The 20,763-nt window shown below is 28.9% G+C and overlaps 1 protein-coding gene across 2 annotated transcripts in view; it reads left to right on the top strand.

Annotated features, from left to right (window-relative positions):
• Window positions 1–20,763, top strand: part of LOC100197210 (glutamate receptor ionotropic, NMDA 1) — a 73,153-nt gene that overhangs the window by 38,373 nt on the left and 14,017 nt on the right. For both annotated transcript variants that reach the window (XM_065814573.1, XM_065814574.1), the window contains exons 3-8: window positions 8,185–8,285; window positions 8,401–8,522; window positions 8,609–8,777; window positions 17,686–17,914; window positions 19,481–19,628; window positions 20,116–20,213. In XM_065814573.1, the coding sequence (XP_065670645.1) occupies window positions 8,185–8,285; window positions 8,401–8,522; window positions 8,609–8,777; window positions 17,686–17,914; window positions 19,481–19,628; window positions 20,116–20,213 (867 nt within the window). The remainder of the gene's footprint in view (window positions 1–8,184; window positions 8,286–8,400; window positions 8,523–8,608; window positions 8,778–17,685; window positions 17,915–19,480; window positions 19,629–20,115; window positions 20,214–20,763) is intronic.

Genomic DNA, 20,763 nt, shown 5'->3' on the forward strand with positions numbered 1-20,763 from the left:
TACGTTCACAACAAGAGGTAATCCACTGTTATTCAGGGTGGTAGCCCTCTAATCAAGAGAGTAGACAATATCAGTTAAGGAATGAATTTAGATTTTCTTAAACAGGACAATTGACCTAAATTGGGTGCCGGTTCACACTCTCAAACAACTAAAGACATTCATAATTGGTGTAGCCAGCTTTCCAACGCTTTTTTGGAACTCTTTGAACGCGTGATCAAACTAGAATCAACAAAAACTAAAAATGACGAAAACATTAAAAATTTGAAGACAGAAATAAATAAAGCAGCTGAGTCAAGCAAGTCTATCAGTGACTGGTCACTTATTGTCAAACAGGGTATACAAAAAAGAAGCCTACAGAGCAGCTGATGGTAACAAATGTAGCTATTAATGAGTTAGACGAAAGAAAAAGAAGAGCAAAAAATGTCATTATTTATGGAGTGACGGAATCATCTAAAGAAAGCATAGAAATGAAATCAAAAGAAGACGAGTCAAAAGTAAATGAAATTTTTAAGCTCATAAATCAAGAGAATGTAATACCAAAATTTGTTAGACGGCTGAGATCTAAAACTAATAAACCAGGTCCAATTCTTGTTGAATTAGCTGAGGATATTCTTCGCAACACAATATTAGCATCAGCTAAAAAATTGAGAAGTAATGTTGCACATAAAGATATTTATCTTAGTCCAGATTTGACTGAGGCTCAGAGACTCCAAGATTTTAACCTCAGAACTGAAATAAATAAAATGAATCAAGCAAAACCGGACAATGACCCCTTTTGGTATGGCATCCATGGCAATAAGATCATCAAATTCAAAAAGAAATCAGATCAATAATTGTATACATAATTCAGTTTCAGATTGCAATGAAATTAAAAAGCTGTCATGTTTATACCTAAATGCTACTGTTAAATGAGTTTAAAGTGGTAATTGAACAATACAAACTAAATGTAATTTCTGTGACTGAGACATAGTTTAAAAGTGATTCAGTTGTAAACATTGAAGATTACCATCTGTACAGTAAAGACAGATAAGACGGACGAAAAAGTGGTGGTGTTTGTTTATATATAGACAATTCATTAGACTTCTATGAACTAAATGATGCTGTTCTAAATCCCTGTAAACTAGAACAAATGTGGGCAGTTGTTTATTTTGATAATGACAAGTATTTACTTGGATGTATCTACAGGCCAAATGATTTTTTGGATATAGCAGAATTTGATGTGGTTTTTGGCCTGGCACGCAAATATATAGACAAAAATAAGTTCAAAGATTTACTTATCATGGGCGACTTCAATTTCCCATCAATCAACTGGTCCAATGGCTGAGTTGATGCAATTTCAAATGAGAATGGAATTGAATATAAATTTACAGATATTTTAAATGATAATTTTCTTTATCAGCATATTAACATACCAACTTTCCAGCTGTCAAATGAACAACTTGGGAGTACCTTAGATTTAATCTTTACAGCTCAGTCAGTGAGTGTTAACGAAATAGATTCAAAATTTGTTCTGGGAAATATAACCAGAGGCCATCTTATAATATGTTTCAGTTTCATCTTGTCTGATAAAGCAATCCGTGACAATAAAAGTAAGCAAAGATTTATGTTTGCTAATTCCAATTTTGAACTAATATCTGATCTAATTTCAAATATTGACTGGATACAATGCTTCAGTAACAAAAACGTACAAGAAATGTTTGATGAACTGGTTTTTTATACTGAGGTGGCATATAATCATTTCACTCCAATTAAAAAGACATTTAACTCTTTAAAAATTAGACCAGCCTGGGTTAATGCTAGGTTAAAGTTTCTTATTAGAAGCAAACAAAATTTAAGATAAAAAAACTGCTCTTGTAAATGGAAAGACCCTGTTTTGAAATCTAAATACAAAATGATTTGCAAAAATGTAGCACACTAGATTAAAAAAGTGAGACAAAACTTTGAGTTTAATCTGGTAAAAAGAGCCATCAAGAATCCAAAGCTTCTCTACAGCTACATGAACAATCAACAAGCAGTCAAAGATACTATAAAAGCATTAAAGGGAGAAAATGGTATAACGACTCAAAATTCAAAAGATATTGTTGATATCTTAAACAAAAATTTTCAAGCTGCATTTGTGAAAGAAGATTATGGTCCACTGCCTTCTTTTGATTTAAGAACTACTGAAATATTCATTACGACAAATGAAGATTTTACACATGAAGATGTCTATCTAAGATTAAAAAACTTAAAAGATAACAAATCAAGTGGTGTTGATAATTTACATTCAGCTATTTTAAAGAACTGTGCATCAGCCTTTGCTATTCCGCTTACGTATAGTTTTTAAAGAATCGTTTAAAACCAGCAAACTGCCAGTGCAATTTAAATCAGCAAATATCACTCCTCTGTACAAAAAAGGCAAAAAAACCTTAGCAGGAAACTACCGACCGGTATCACTCACCTCAAGTGCATGTAAAATAATGGAAGGTATAATCAGATGTAAACTTGAAACGTTTCTATATAAGTTCAAACTAATAGTCAAGCAACAGCACGGTTTTGTTAAAAATAAATCATGCTTAACGAATCTACTTGAAACACTTGATTTTATTTCAACCGCCTTAGAGAATGGTAGACTTGTTGATGTATCTTTTTGGATTTTGCCAGGGCATTTGACACAGTGCCACATAAAAGATTGTTGCATAAACTTACAGCTTATGGAATATCTGGTCTGACAATACAATGGATTGAAGCATTTTTAAAAGAAAGAAAACAAAGAGTTGTGAAATGTATCCTCTTGGGCAGAAATTACCAGAGGTGTGCCACAAGGGTCAGTAATTGGACCACTCTTGTTTGTACTATTTATAAATGATTTGCCTGAAACTCTAAAAAATCTAACCAAGCTGTATGCAGATGACACCAAAATTTTGAATGAATTGCTTTCCAGTGCATCAACTCTTTCTTTGCAATCAGATCTTGATTTAGCTTTTAAGTGGACTCAAGACTGGCTTGTGAAATCTAATATTTTAAAATGTTTGGTGATGCACTTTGGCCGGCATAACAAAAAATCAACCCTTTATATCAATGATCAAAAGTTAAACATAACAGAATCTGAAAGTGATCTTGGAGTAATCTTCTCAAGCAATCTGAAATGGAAAAATCATGTTATAAAATGCGTAGGCAAAGCCAACCAAATGTTGGGTCAGATTAGAAAATGCTTCGTTTGCTTAGATATTAGACTGCTGAGAATACTTTATGCTTCTTTTGTGCGGCCACTGTTAGAGTTTGCAGTACAAGTTTGGTCACCGATTCGAAAGGGAGAAATTGAGTTATTAGAAAGAGTCCAACATCGTGCAACTCGATTAATACCATCACTTAAAATAATCAACTATGAGTATCGTCTAAAAGCTCTTGACTTGACTACCTTGACAAAAAGGAGGCAAGGAGGAGATATGATTCAACTTTTTAAATTCTTCAACGGTTTTAACGATTTGGAAAAAATCAAAAAAATTAGTATTCAACAAACTCAAACGAGAGGTCACAGCTTTAAATATGCCAAAGAAATCACTAAGCAAGCCTGTCGTGAAAACTTTTTATTTAATAGATCGGCTAATTTGTGGAATAGCTTGCCAAGCGAGTTGGTTAAAGCACAATCAGTTAACAGTTTTAAAGCAGGTCTTGATTGCTGGATGAGCAGCAATCAAGCAAATCGGCTGTCATAGTGTGTTAATACCACACTTACTGGCTCACACCAGTTACAGCAATTCTTAATACTAATAATACTATAATATGCTAACCAACATGACACGAAGATTTTCACTTTTGCTTTTCTCTAAATCAATTTCGATATCGCATTTTATTGTGCAACTGAAAATACAATTCCTTATACAATTTTATACTAAATAAAAATTATTTTATTGATACGCAAAAATTGTTATTATTTTTATATATTTTTTCATTACGCTTTGTTTTGTTTGATCTTATAGGGAATCCCGGGATTGATGTTAGACAACCCCGAGATTTCGGGATTATAAAAAAGGCCGGGATCCTTGAATTGCAATCGCTATTTTAGACATTTTTTCAGTCAATTTTTTCAAAATTATTTACTTTGAAAAATTATTGGGGGAAGGGGGGGAAAGCCCCTGCTGCCCACCCGGTTGCTACGGGCCTGACATATATATATATATATATATATATATATATATATATATATATATATATATATATATATATATATATATATATATATACATATATATATATATATATATATATATATATATATATATATATATATATATATATATATATATATGTATATATATATATGTATATATATACTTATATATATATAAATATATATATATATACTTATATATATATAAATAAATATATATATATATATATATATATATATATATATATATATATATATATATATATATATATATATATATATATATATATATATATATATATATGTATATATATATATATATATATATATATATATATATATATATATATATATTAGGGCGGGTCATTTTTCGACTTTTTACAATAAATGGTAAGGCCGTATGAATTTTAAATGTGTTGGCCCTTATGTAAAACTTTTTCAGGTTTTCAAATTTGAAACTCAAAAACCGAGGTTTTAGGTAAAAAATGCGATATACGCGGTTTGCCGCAACTTTTAACCGGTTATTCCAATTGACTCAAAAATATCTTCAATTGAGTCCTTGATCCCAAATATCCATTATTAGACACCCAGACAATTTTTTCAAAATTATTTACTTTGAAAAATTATTGGGGGAAGGGGGGGAAAGCCCCTGCTGCCCACCCGGTTGCTACGGGCCTGACATATATATATATATATATATATATATATATATATATATATATATATATATATATATATATATATATATATATACATATATATATATATATATATATATATATATATATATATATATATATATATATGTATATATATATATGTATATATATACTTATATATATATAAATATATATATATATACTTATATATATATAAATAAATATATATATATATATATATATATATATATATATATATATATATATATATATATATATATATATATATATATATATATATATGTATATATATATATATATATATATATATATATATATTAGGGCGGGTCATTTTTCGACTTTTTACAATAAATGGTAAGGCCGTATGAATTTTAAATGTGTTGGCCCTTATGTAAAACTTTTTCAGGTTTTCAAATTTGAAACTCAAAAACCGAGGTTTTAGGTAAAAAATGCGATATACGCGGTTTGCCGCAACTTTTAACCGGTTATTCCAATTGACTCAAAAATATCTTCAATTGAGTCCTTGATCCCAAATATCCATTATTAGGCACCCAGACAGTCATTTTAAGTTAAAAAGTCATGATTTTTAAAGTTTGCAAAGATTATTATTTTTTCCATACTTTGCTGTGGTATATTGCGTTCTTACGGAAAAATATTTTATTTAAACTTGAATTTATTTAATAAGTTATACGAAATAACTTAAGAAATATCATTCAGAAGATGATGCATTTGAAATTCACGACAAATATTGTTTTTAAACTAGTGTAAACATTGAGTTCTTTATTGATGGCTAAACGAACACGTAAAAATGGTCTAAGTTGCAAATTAAGTGTTATGATTGGTTTTGCAAGTGAATTTTTAAATTCTGAATTACCAACATTTAGCGATGTTATTAAATACGGTCTGCTTCTAAGAAGAGATGATAACTGTAAAGCAAATGTAAAACCTAAAGATACATACAAAAAAACTAAAGTGCCAATTGAAAATATTGAGAATACTGACGATGAAGATGTTGTTTCCAAAAAAATTCTAAGTACATAAGCAGACAAGTTGCTTAAAAGTCATTTAATATGAAAGAAGTTGCATTAGCATCATTAAGATATGGTGTATCAAATAGAGCAACTGCTGCAATTTTAACATCAACACTGAAAACCTCTGAAGAGGCGGGCTTTTTTAAAACGAATGTGACTGACAGTAAAACAGTGACAGATGACAAGAAAATTGAACGCTCTAAACTAAAGGTGATGAAACAGTTAAAATCTGAAAATGATGGTAAAAAGAGATGGACTTGAAGATGGAAAACTTCACAACAGACTTGTACAAGAAGACCATTATTCGGTTTGTGCAGAGCCAGGTGGTTTATATCTGTACCACTTTACAAATGACAAAAAAAACAGATCTGAGTTTATTATCCCAGCAGAGCATGTAGCAGAACATATATATAAATTGATTATAGAACATGTTATAGAATCCACTCTAGTTGTTATTGGCTGTGATTCAATCAATCTTAATACAGGTAAATGTTTGATAATAAATACTGGTAAGTATTTAATGTTAAATTTATGTGGGTATTTTTGAGACTGGAAAGGAGGTATTATTTATTTTTTAGAAAAAAAACTTCAAACCAAACTTATTTAAATAGTTTGTGCCTTGCACACAAATGAATCCCCTTTGAGGCACTTAATGTCAGTTGTTGATGGGAAAACAATTTCAAAGAATAAATTTTTTGGCAATATTGGTAAACTTGTCCCTATTGCCAATGATCTCAAAATTTTCACTAATATAATTCAAGATATAAATATTAAAATTGATTCATTAGGTATCAATGAACTTTAAAAAAGTTATCTAGTGATCAAAGATATCTATACCGGATAACAAAAGCTATTAAAGATAAAGTAATTCCAGACGATTTAAAGGAAATTCAAGTTGGTCCCCACAATCTTGCACGCTGGTTAAACTTGACAAGTCGGCTTTTCAAAATTTGGTGTTTACACCATGGACTAAATAAAACAATGCTGAGAGTTTAAAACACCTTTTATAGTTCTGTGTTGGTGTATACTCTGTATAATGGTTTGAAATTAAGGCAAGAACTTTTTATATTTACTTTGATAACTTTTATTTGTGTGTGTATGGATGATTTTATTAATAAAAAATGTTTAGGTAAAGCAAAAAATAGACTTACAGACCATACCACATTATCAAACAGCTGGAACTTGTCCAAAAAAAGAACTTAAATATTCAAAAACAGCTTTACCCTATATTTGTTGCTTTGTCTGGAATGCTCACAGAGAATCCATGCCTCAAGCACTGTTTTTTTAGCAAAGATAAAGAAGATAGGATGTTTGCAGTGAAGAAAATACTTTCAATAAAAAATTTAAGTTCTAAAATTTTTTAAAAATTTAAGATAACACTGCTGTTAGATCAAGAAAAACTCCAAAAATTAACACCGATGCTGAAACTATCGAACTGATTGATTGGATTACTGATATTTACGAACCTTTGCTCACATGCAAGATCAGTAAAGAAGAACTTATTAAGTTGTTAGAAACGGAAGATCCAGTGTTTCCTATACACGGAAAATCCATGGAAAGAATTGTGAAGGAAGTTACAAGAGCTTCTGGCATAGTTTACCGACAAGAAAGACGGGATGGGTTTATAAAGGCAACAATGGCTCACAGAGAACTTCTTCCTATTTTAGAAATTAAACAGAATTGGCTTTTTTAAGTAATAAGTTCTAACTTTGTTGTATTATTATTATAATCGAGTAAATTCATAAAAATTACTTATAAATGTTTTTTTATGTTTCTAATTGGTAGTATTTGGGGTGTTGGTTGAGGAATATTTTAAAAATTTATTTCCTACATTACAGTCCTATTTTATTGTTATGCAAGATATTACAGCAAATTATAACGAAAATAACGATCTTCGTAAACTTTTTTAATTAATAAATTTTTCAGTCAAAATGACTGTCTAAGGTATTTGGGATTAAGGATTTGATTAAAGATGTTTTTGAGTCAATCGGAATAACCGTTTAAAAGCTGCGGTAAACCGCGTGTATCACATTTTTATCCAAATTTTGACCTCAAAAAACTTCGGTTTTTGAGGTCAAAATTTGAAAACCTAAAAATTAAAATTTTTCATTGTTTTTTTTTTTGCATTAGTTTTACATAAAGACCAATCCATTTAAAATTCAAATGGCCAAAGCATTTATTGTTAAAAGATGAAAAATTACCCGCCCTAATATATTTACAAACATTATTAATATTTACTCTACAACATTTTAAACTAATAAAATTAACACTCGTTGATTCAAAGCTAAATATTAATAAGAGTTGCAATTAACGGTTTTAGATTGAAAACTCTTTGGTATTTCCAAGTGGCACTATAAATGTATTTCCCTACATAAATCTTTTAAATGGTACTCAATCGCGAGTATTCTATGTGATTTGCAGGTGATAATCATGTTTAGCTTTTGTAGTACTTTTGGGTTCATTTAGTTTTGTATCTATTTTCTTCTATTTCATTATCTATTATCAATATCATTATTATCAATATCTTTTATCGCAGTGTGTATGATGCAAAAAATGTTTTTGAAAGTGCAAAAAAGCTTCAGTTAACCGGTGAAGGATACATTTGGTTGACTAACGAAGAAACTTTAGATGAAAATATTCTCAAATATGTACCTCAAGGTAAACATTGTAATTGGTTTAATTAATTTTTTTTATTAATCTTAAATATAATTATATAAAGTTAAAATCAAACAATTGATTTGTAGGTACCCTTTCTATTAGATTATCAACAAATTTCCGGAAAGAAGTTTATTTAAAAGATGCAATTAGTGTTATAATGAATGCTTTAAATAAAATGGAAAAACTGAATACTTCGCCACCAAGCTCATGCAGTGAACCGTTAGGAAACTGGATCACAGGAAAAAAATTTTACAAGTATAGTTTTATGAAAAATTGTTACACACATGCATAGATAGAACCGTGCGGCCCGTGTCTGAATATTATTTATATTTTTTATATTATTTCAACATTATCATACTTTTTATTCATAAATATTAATAAATGTATTATATTCACAATTCAAACCCAAACAACAATATAGTTTTTATTTTAACTTTGAAAACAAGTTTAAAGAAATAATAAAATAGACTACTTGAATTAAAACTAACTTTTTTAACAAGAGTCGGTGATTAGTTTTTTTAAACTTTTGTATAGTTCTTTAAAAAATCATTTTCGATTGAACTCTTTTATATACTTAGGGCCTCCTTGTACCTAGAGGCACCTCACTTTATTTGAAAACTTCTAAGTAATGCTTCTCAGTCAGATGATTAGTTATAAAAAATTTTATATTTCAATCCTATTTTGATTTCCAGAGAGCATTGCTACGGCAAGTTATAATCGGGAAACGCTTTTTGATGGTCTAAAGTAAGTTTTTGCCAATGGTATCTTAGATTTACAATACTGGAGGATATGCTTTTCTATAAGTTCTTGTATATTATATTGTTTGTTACTTAAGTACTAGATGCGATGCTCAATAGGTTTCCTCTCAACCAGGGTTTGTTAATAGATGACATTTTTCATGAAGCTATCATTTCATTTACCTAGGGCTATATTGTTTGCTTGTACTTAGGGCCTTATGTGCGTAAAGAATTTTCGTGATAACGAGGTAGATTGTTAAATTATGATTGGTGTAGTATTTTATTTTCTCGTGGATGTTTTGGGACTACCATTTTACGTTCGGACTTATTTGTCAATTTTGTCATTTATTTAAGTATTGCAATTAAGTTAATACTGGATTAATTTTTGGAAAACAATCTACGATTAATCAAAATTTTAAATTAAGTTCAATTCTACGGAGATAAACCTAATATAAAACAGTTAGTGGCTCAAGGTACATTAAAAAAAAAGCTTATTGTACCTAGGGCCACTAGTTTTTAAACATTTTTACATGACTTTTATAATTTAAGTCACACTTCTAACTACAAAACAGCTAAAAGTAAGATAAAAATATTTAAAAAAATTACTTTAGACTTGACAGATTTTAGATAGTATTAATTAAAGTAAGTACACTTCTTCTAGCCTTTGTTTAGAAAAAAAATCCATTAAGGAAGCAGGGCATGGAAAAGGCTGTGCAGGACTATCTATCATATTTAAAAGAATAAAAAATACCTATGAGGTATTGCAATAGTAAGAAAAAATAGATTTAACAATAATTTTATTAATAGAAAAAATAAAAACATTAATTTAACGTTAATTTCTTTTTTGATTGAGAGCCGCCATCTTAAAAGAATTAGGCAGAGCTAATTAGTGACCTTAGGGTGTCCCATTCCCGCAAAATTTTCGAATTCCCACTCCAACTTTTAAATTGAGGCTTAGACTAAGATAAAAATAATATTTACCATGTATTTTGAAAAAATATAAAAATTTAAGGGTCCCCCACTTAAAAAAAGTTAAAAAAACCCTTTTTTACCGTCTTTTTTGAGTATTTTTGTTTAAATTGTTAACAAATATATTCCGTAACGACTTCAACTTTTCACATAAAAATATTTACTATTTTATTTATACTGTATAAAAAATTCGACTTAAAAAAAATTAATTTAAGGGTCCCCCCCAATTAAATAGTAAAGTTGTTTTACGCATTTTAACTTCTGCTATTGTAAGAATAAAACAATTAGCATTGTTTAAAAATAAATCAAATATTCATTAAATTTTCTTTTCGTCCTTGAAGAGAAGCTCGTTTGCGATGACCCTCCACTATTTGAAGTAGCAGTTGAAGCTGCGCGGGGTCTTTTACTTTATTTTTAAAGTCTTGTATAAGTTTTACACCTCTCTCGGCGCAGTCATTCACAACTTGACAATACTTAACAACACTTTTTACAAAGTTGTAGTCTTTCATCTTCACCCAGTGCTCGACAGGAAGTTGCATCCAATCTACCTGGTTTGCAGTCATCTTGATTAGATTAAATAGTAGCCAGGAACGAGGACCAATTAAAGAGGCAAAAGAAGGTATGTTGTCGCCATCGACTTTCGGAAAAGACGGTTTTCCAGGCTTTATTTCTTCACTTCTTTGGGTGTCATACAACTTCAATGCCACATCAGATATTTCAATAGGCGAAATTTCATCATCAAACATCGCGAAGATAACTAACTCTTCAGTTAAATACCAAAGGTGCCTGTTGCAAGACTGAATAGCTGCATCAGAAGTGATTTTGTCTGTATCACGGTACCACTGCATATCGGCGATGTATTGGCGATCAACTTTTGGTGCAATAACTGAGATGCGACTTTGTAAAAAAGCCTTTGCGTGAAACAGAGCAATAAAATTAGCCAATCTTTTCAATTTATGACGTTGATCCAGGTCGAGCGATGTAATCCGTTGATCCAGCATGACAAGTTTCAAGATGTACAGCTCATTGTGCATATATCTTGCACGATGATGCGCACCCGGTTTTTTGAAGTTAAACATTTTACCTTTTGGCAAGTCACCTCCAAGATAATGAACTGTCAGTTCAATCAATTCTTGATAATCGACCCTCGGAAAAATATTCTCCTCAAGGCACCTACTAGCCCAGTTCAGAACAATTGTTGCCTGGCGATGAATAGGATGGTTCTCTTCCGGCCAATCAAATTTTGTTATATCTGTAGGTTCGGGAGAAATAGAATCCCAAATGTCTTGAAGCATTTTCAAAATTGGCTCGATAGGTCCGTTATGACTTCCCTTAACTGCATCCGAGACGTGACGAACATGCAGTTCGTAAACATGATGGCGACAAGCTGTCCACAACAGTGCATGACCAACTTCTTTCTCAACCAGTGCTGCACATCCATTTTTCCATCCAGTGTCGAACTAGAAGTGGTGTCGAAAACTAGGGCAATCAAATTATCTAGCAGGTTCCATGAAGAAAAACACTTAATGAAGGCATCTTTCTGGGCATGACCAGTAGAGTTAGTAATTACAGGGATTTCAAGAATTTTTTCGTTTGCATCGTTCGATGACCCATCCCACGTTAGTATTGTATTGTTTATCTCCAATTAGGTTGGTTTGATGATTGGTTGCATCGCAACCAATCATCAAACCAACCTAATTGGAGATAAACAATACAATACTAACGTAAAATGAAAAATAACCAATAACCTTAAGTAAACACAGTACAGTAACATGGTTGAAATAATGCATGAAATTACCTGTGGATATTTCCGTTGGTTCAGTAAAAACTCCCAGTCCTCCTTCCAGGTTGCATGTCGAGAGAGTCGTAATATATAATATGTGTCAGCGGCTGATATGTCACAGAGTTGATTCATTGATTTCAAAAACTGGGTTCGTTTCTTCTCGGGGGCACTTATTTCCTTTTTTCAGCACACTTTGCCATTCATTAAAAACTGCAATGAAATACTCGATGCACTTGTTATCTGGCTTAACTGGTAAGTGAGCTCTTTTCCAAAGTTCTTGCAATTCAATCAAAATAACTTTGAAAATATTTTTTGCCGACACTGTTATTTCACTACTTCCCTTGTTGATTTCTCTAAAGTAAAGGTATCTTTGGAGCAAAGCAATTTTAAGGGGAAGTTTTACACCGACACTTAAACTTTTCTCTAGTCCAAATCCAATAAAATAATCTTGATGATAATTTCGTGTGGATCTCGGTTTTTCTACTGAACGATTTTTCTCTTTTATACTAGGGTTCGGTAGTTTACGAGAACGTAGATCCATTTTTGTGGTTACCACAGAAAGAAAACAGTACTAGCAGCAGCACGTGACTGAGTTACTTACTAATTGGGATCCCGTTTAACAAAATCTGGCGCAAATTACTTTACTGAAATTAAAAAAAGCAATTACATAAGCCTAGCAATTACAAAAACTAGTCTAATTTCATTGGAACTCTATTTTAGAAAATATTTCCTAACCTTAATTCGTATATTAAATTTATTGTAAAAACAAAAAGCTTAAAGTAAATAAAAAATTTAAAACAATAATTTTTAAATTAAAAAAATTTATACTATTGATTGCTATTGGTATGTCGAAATCTTATTATTTAATAATATTAAAATAATGAAAATAATGTTAATTAAACATTAAATTTTACTTGTTAAAACAACTTAAAAAAAAAAAAAAAAATGGAATTATTTACCATGCTGAAGAAAAAACACGAAAAGAAATTTTTCTTATGCTAAACGTCCAGTTTAGACGCAACCATTGTTTTAGAATAATTATTGGTTCAAATAAAGACAATCAAATTTTTTTATTTCAATACAATTTTTAGATCGTCCTAAATTTAAGCCTTTACAGTAAAAAACTACTTTCTGATGTTGCCAAATTACAAAACGACTTTACTATTTAATTCGGGGGACCCTTAAATTTTTTTTTTAAGTCGAATTTTTTATACAGTATAAATAAGATAGTAAATCATATTGTGTGAAAATTTGAAGTTGTCACGGAATATATTTGTTAACAATTTAAACAAAAATACTCAAAAAAGACGGTAAAAAAGGGTTTTTTTTAACTTTTTTTAAGTGGGGGGACCCTTAAATTTTTATATTTTTTCAAAATACTTGGTAAATAATATTTTTATCTTAGTCTAAACCTCAGTTTAAAAGTTGGAGTGGGAATTCAAAAATTTTGCGGGAATGGGACACCCTATAGTGACCTCTCTTCGAAAAATTTTTTTAATATGTTGTTGCTATTTGTACTAAAAAATTAATTTCAAACTACATTTCAAAAAAAAAAAGATTATTTAAATAATGCACTTAAAAATTTGGCAAATATTTTCGAATTTTTGACCTAATGGTGTCAAACTCATTTTCAAACTTAAAATTAAAACAAACACACTTTCCTACTGTTATTTTATTTCATTATTTATGTACTAGCTAGTTGAGACCTATAAAAGAATAAAATATATATGACAGACAGATTGCTTCTATAAGTATCATGCTCTTCAAAAATACGTAATAGTTAATTCTTTAATTGTTTATAATTTTAATTTTCATATAAAACCTCGTATATTGAAGGTTCTGAAATTATATAATGATATAAATTTTTTTAAATTATAAATCTTCATCTATTAAGATAGCTAAATATGTAAACATAATGTAGTTTATTAGCAGCCTTTTATTTGCAAAATCCAAATAATTAATAAATAAATTCGGCAAATATTATTTTTAATCTAATAGTAAAAAGAACTATGCTCAGGTTTTTCTTATTTAAAAATTTTTGAAAACTAAGGGCTCATATTATATCACGCTTTGCTTAGAGCTATTTGAGCCCTTCCCCTTCTTTTCACAAAGTGCCCCAAAACCCCTGCGCCCCCCCCCCCCCTCTCTCATCCTTCTACAGTGTGGCGTAAAGAAAAATGTATCTCCTTTTTTATTTATCTTAAAAACAATAGCTTTTTTATGATTTTTTATTTAAAAATGTAAAATGCTATATTATGAACTTACGCACAAGCCAATTAAAAGTTTGAAGTTATTCCACCTTTAATTTTGGTTAAAACATACTATTAATCTATATTCAAAATTTGCCTAGAACATACAACGTCCGTATCTCTTTTTTTGAAAAGAATAGTAGTATTGTAACGCTTGTATTTAGAAATGAGAGATCAGATCCACTACCTTTTTATTAGATCAGATCCTTATAGATCAAGCATTTCGTTTGTAAAGCATAAGAAATATCAAAGAAAAAGCATTGCCAACAACTGCACTGAACTTGTTAGTATCTTAAGATGTAAAAAGCATTTAATACCTAACTTTTTTTTTTTGCGAGTTAAAATGGTTTTACGCGTGCTAACGTGCACATTTGGCGCGCAGAATTACACCATTATTAATGATAATATATTTTGGTTCATAAAACCTAAACTTTAAAATATAAATAGTGGTTACAGTTGCTAAAGTTATTGAAAGCGCCTTTAAACGCGTACTCGCGCGATATACGTATGTTAATTGCATGCGACAAACAAAATTTCACTTCTATATTTAAATTTCTTGGCTCAAAAAACTTTTTTTAATGTAAAATATCTATTTAACTCACGCTTATCCAAAAAATTTAATAGTTGATATTTTTTTTTGTTTTTAACTTAATCCGCCTCACTGTGCGTTTGGGTAAGATTGTAAAAAACAATTCCGAAATTGTCCTGACATTCGCCCGACGTAATTTGGTGCTCGTGTTGATTCGCCCGACGTAATGTGATGCTCATGTTGATTCGCCCGACGTAATTTGATGCTCGTGTTGATTTTAATAGTTGCTACTTTAGTAGTTTTTCAGTGTACACCAAAGGTTGTTTACAGTTTTTTAGTCTCTTATTTTTTCAGTGTACACCAAAGGTTGTTTAAAGTTTTTTAGTCTCTTATTTTTTCAGTGTACACCAAAGGTTGTTTACAGTTTTTTAGTCTCTTATTTTTTCAGTGTACACCAAAGGTTGTTTAAAGTTTTTTAGTCTCTTATTTTTTCAGTGTACACCAAAGGTTGTTTACAGTTTTTTAGTCTCTTATTTTTTCAGTGTACACCAAAGGTTGTTTAAAGTTTTTTAGTCTCTTATTTTTTCAGTGTACACCAAAGGTTGTTTAAAGTTTTTTAGTCTCTTATTTTTTCAGTGTACACCAAAGGTTGTTTAAAGTTTTTTAGTCTCTTATTTTTTCAGTGTACACCAAAGGTTGTTTAAAGTTTTTTAGTCTCTTATTTTTTCAGTGTACACGAAAGGTTGTTTACAGTTTTTTAGTCTCTTATTTTTTCAGTGTACACCAAAGGTTGTTTACAGTTTTTTAGTCTCTTATTTTTTCAGTGTACACCAAAGGTTGTTTAAAGTTTTTTAGTCTCTTATTTTTTCAGTGTACACCAAAGGTTGTTTAAAGTTTTTTAGTCTCTTATTTTTTCAGTGTACACGAAAGGTTGTTTACAGTTTTTTAGTCTCTTATTTTTTCAGTGTACACCAAAGGTTGTTTAAAGTTTTTTAGTCTCTTATTTTTTCAGTGTACACCAAAGGTTGTTTAAAGTTTTTTAGTCTCTTATTTTTTCAGTGTACACCAAAGGTTGTTTACAGTTTTTTAGTCTCTTATTTTTTCAGTGTACACCAAAGGTTGTTTAAAGTTTTTTAGTCTCTTATTTTTTCAGTGTACACCAAAGGTTGTTTACAGTTTTTTAGTCTCTTATTTAGTAACTTATTTCTTTAATTTGTCAATAATTTTAATAAAATAATTGTTGAAGTTATACAAAATATTATAAAGTTTTTTTGAAAACATGCATTCGTTTAGAAAAGTTGTCTGTTGAATTTACAAAAAAAGAGGGCAACGTCATTATTAAACAACATTAAAAAAAAAATTGCTAATTTTTTGGATAACTTAATATTAGTAATTTTTACTTTTGTGAAGTTCAAAGATAATTTTAAGATAAATTTACTTATATATGAAGGTGGTAACGGGTGATACGTAAGTTATTGGGCAAAATAAAAACGACAATATCTTATTTAAAAATATAGGAAAACTGTTCGTTATTTTTTAAATAAAATAATCATCTTTTAATAAAAATCTGTTATTTCTTATATGAAAAAACACTTTCATGTGCAGTTGAAAACACCTTTATGTGCAACTGAAAACACCTCTATGTGCGGTTGAAAACACCTTCATGTGTGGTTGAAAACACCTTTACCTACAGTTGAAAACACCTTCATGTACGGTTGAAGACACCTTCATGTGCAGTTAGTTTTGCTTTGACACTTTTTAATAAGAGGCTAAAGCAAGTTTTAGTAATATTCTTATAGTTTTAGTTAAATGCGATCAAAACTTGCTCTGTTGAATCTAATTTCCCTCTTAAACCTTTTGTGTCCCCAAAAAACTGTTTCCCAAAAGTTTTCAATTGGTCATGCTTGAGGCACTTTTGGAAAGTTGAATTCTTTATCAACATAATTGCCATTTTCATCCATTTCATTTAGAGAATCTTTAAAACAATGAGAACTTGCTAAATCTGTCCGATATGAATAGTTAAAGTCACCGTGATACTTGTGAATGAACGAAAGAAGTCGTTTTTCTAAACATTCATTAATATAAATTGATGTATCAATTGCTACAGTCTTGGAAGTACGAAACAAAGGCTCGGACATACCTAGCTTGTCTAGCTATGGTTATCCTCATTAATAATTTTTTTCGAAATTTCTCTTTTTCTATAAAACGAACACTTAAAGGGCATTTTTTTTGTTGATTGTGTAATACCCAGAATTTCCAGGCATGTTGTCACCTGCAAAACAAAAGTATTTTTCATCATCGATGACCAAAAATGGTTTCGTGTTATACAGCTGATTAACAAGTTTCCTGCTTCTTTTTATTGCCTCTTATTGTTGTTCAATTGTGTATTTTAGAGTTTTCTATATATTTAATATTTATTTTTTCAATTCAAAACTTTTCAATTGATTTGTCACCGAGTTTAAGATCTATTTTTTTCTGACTGACCCCTTTACAAATATTGAAAAGTCTTATTAGTTTGGCTTTTTTTTCTCCAGTCCAGAATGTTGGACAACCAGGGTACTTTCTATTAGAATAGGATTAAACAGTTTCAAGTCTTTTTAAGTTATGTGTTGTGAGAAATTTGCTATAAAGGTTTGTACTTGGGTAAAGTTTGTACTTGTTTAAAGTTTGTATTCGTGTGGAGTTTCTATTTATGTAAAGTTATTTTTTTAGCCTACGATATTATTTAATTTAAGGTTTTAAAGGGTGTAGAATTAAAATTGATAATGCATGTATTAAACCACAAATATTCATAAACAACGTCTTATATACATGACACAATGACACCACATCAAAAACAACTCCACTAAGTAATGAGATTTTCTGAAATTTATTAAATATCTAAATATTTTTCAAGGACTTTGGTAAATACGTCGCTTGTTGGCTACACTGGGATAGTAAATTTTGATTGGTACGGAGATCGAAAAAACAGCAAATATGATATAACTAATATTTATGATAAGAGCACATTAATAAATGTTGGCTGTGTCACTGGTTCAAGTGTAAAAATAAATATGTCTAAGATTGTTTGGCCAGGAAATCAAACGCAAGTCCCCAAAAGTCTTGTTATTTCAAGAAACTTAAAGGTTTATTGTTAAAAGTGTTATTATTCTAAATTTTATTTTATACAAAAAAGTTTTACTGAGTTTAAAAAAATCTAGTTTTGCTGTATCTAAAAAAAAATCTCACTTATGAATTACTTGATATAAATAATGTTTACTTTAATGCTAATTCTAGTTTGATAATTTTAAAATAAATTTACTTTTATCTATTCGAATAATGAGTCAATTTATTTTGATTACTTATTAGAAAAATACTTGATACTGGTGATATTTAATCGTAAAAAGTTCAAATTATTTGTATAAAGAAATTCAATTATTTTTTAACTAAGTAAAGAAAGATTATTATATTTAATTAACTAAGTAACTAATCTGATTATTATATTTAGGGGTGTCCTGGATAAGCTATCCGACCGGATAGCCGGGTCGGATAGGATCATTATTTAATATCCTGTAATTATTTGATATCCTTGCCGGACAATAACTTTATCCGGTTTTTTATATAACGGATATTTCATGGTAATGTCATTTGAAAATTGAAAGGTTTAAATATTCTCAAAAGTTATACTTTTAAATAGCCTAATATTAATGGTTTCTATTCAATATTATTATTATTATAATTATTATTAAAATACTATTAAAATTATAATGCGCAAAAAATATATTAGTTTATCACTCATTTATAAAATTATTTGCAATATGATGTATAAATAATAACATTTCTCCACGTTGAATTAACAGCCTTGATTGCTTTTTCTCATAAATATTTCTATATTCTGAAAATAATCTTTCTAAAAATACATTGGATACAGGCGGTGCTAGTAACTTAAGTGCAAACTCTTTTGCAGTGGAAACTTCTTTTCGTGTTTTCAATAATTTAAAACGTCATTATTTTTTTCTATAATCGATTGATTAAAGAAAACATCACCTCTTGAGCAGCTTTTACAAGGAAGACTTTATCCGAATTCAATGCTTTTTGAACTTTCTTGTGCAGCTGAAGAAGATCTAATATTAATTTATTGTTCCTCTCGATAGAATTTATAATAAATTTTTTTTTGGGTGAATATGCAGTAGAGTTGCAAAAAATGACTTCTGACTATATCAATTACATCTTCTACTTATCTGCTTTCCACATGAAATGCATTTTGCTGTGGAACCACAGCTATAATTAATTTTGAAATGCTTTCAAACAAAATTCGCCATTTTGAAGGTTTATCACGGCAATATTTTTTTGTAATGATATATATTTTAGGATTTAAATTGGATTATCCAAAAAATTATCCGACCGGATATCCAAATAATTTGAGTACTCGGATAATTTTTTAAATATCCGGGTATTCGATATCCGGTTGGATACTTAAAAAATGTTATCCAGGACACCTCTAGTTATATTTAACTAAGTAACTAATGTGATTATTATATTTAATTAACTAAGTAACTAACGAGATTGTTACTTTTAATTAACTAAGTAACCAACTGCCGTGATTATTATATTTGATTAACTAAGTAACCAACGCAATTATTATATTTAACTCAGTAACTAACGGGATTATTATACTTAATTGGTTGGTATTGTAGATTAATTTTTTTAAGGTGGTAAGTATCGAAAGTAATCCTTTTGTAATTATAAAAGAAATGCATCCATCAAACAGTTGTTCTAATTACAACGACGGAAGTTATTATGTATTATGCACTGGACCTACGCAATATGATAAAGATAAAAAAGATCATTGCTGCCAAGGTAAACTGTTTTTATATAATAAATTTAAAATCATTTATTTAAAACTTAAAACATTATTTTAGAGCAACCAAAAACCTTACACAAAGTTTTTAAAGCCAAATGGTAAAATATATATATATATATATATATATATATATATATATATATATATATATATATATATAATATATATATATATATATATTTATATATATATATATATGTATGTATATATATATGAATATATATATATACATATACATATATATATATATATATATATATATATATATATATATATATATATATATATAATATATATATATATATATATATATATATATATATATATATATATATATATATATTATCTTTCACAATATTATTTTACAAAGTTATTGATTTAACAAAAGTATTTACAAATATTTTTATTGATTTTTTAAGAAATTGTGTATCAAAATATTTTATATCGTTTTACGATTTAAAAGGAACAACCTTTTCTTTAAAGGATATTGCATTGATTTATTAAAGCGCCTCTCAGAAAGACTAAATATCACATATAGCTTACATTTAGTTGATGATGGAAACTTTGGTTCACTAATTCGTGTAAGATTTTTTTTTTCAGGTTTAACTTGTTTTTAATAATTTTTTTTGAAAATAGTTAGAATTTTGAAGTGTTATGTTTGAAGTGTCATTTGAAATATATTTAATATAATAATAATTAATGCATGTTAGCGTTATAAGGCTGAAACAACAACAAAGAAATAAATTGATTTGGAGTAAAGCTTAGGGTTGGCTAGCTAAAACTACTTCGTTTAATTCGAATAAACTGGCTAATTGTGCATTAACATTAATAAACAAATAAACTGGGGCCGTATTCTCATCTCTACGTTAAACTTAACGGAGCGTTAGTCAAAAACTTATAATTAACTACATTAATAAAAAAATTCTTTAAAAATATAACTTTTTAAACATAAATGTTTTATTTTGGTATTAGTTTTATTTAAACGCATTTATAGAAATTTTCGTCGTTTCTTTACTTAGAAATATAGTAATGAAATTTTAGATAAAAGCTCCGTTAAGCTTAACGAAGTGATGTGAATTTGGCTGCAGGCCAATTGTGATTTAACGTTAATACACAAATAAATTAACTAAT

This window comes from Hydra vulgaris, chromosome 12 (assembly GCF_038396675.1).
Source record: "Hydra vulgaris chromosome 12, alternate assembly HydraT2T_AEP".
NCBI lineage: Eukaryota > Metazoa > Cnidaria > Hydrozoa > Anthoathecata > Hydridae > Hydra > Hydra vulgaris.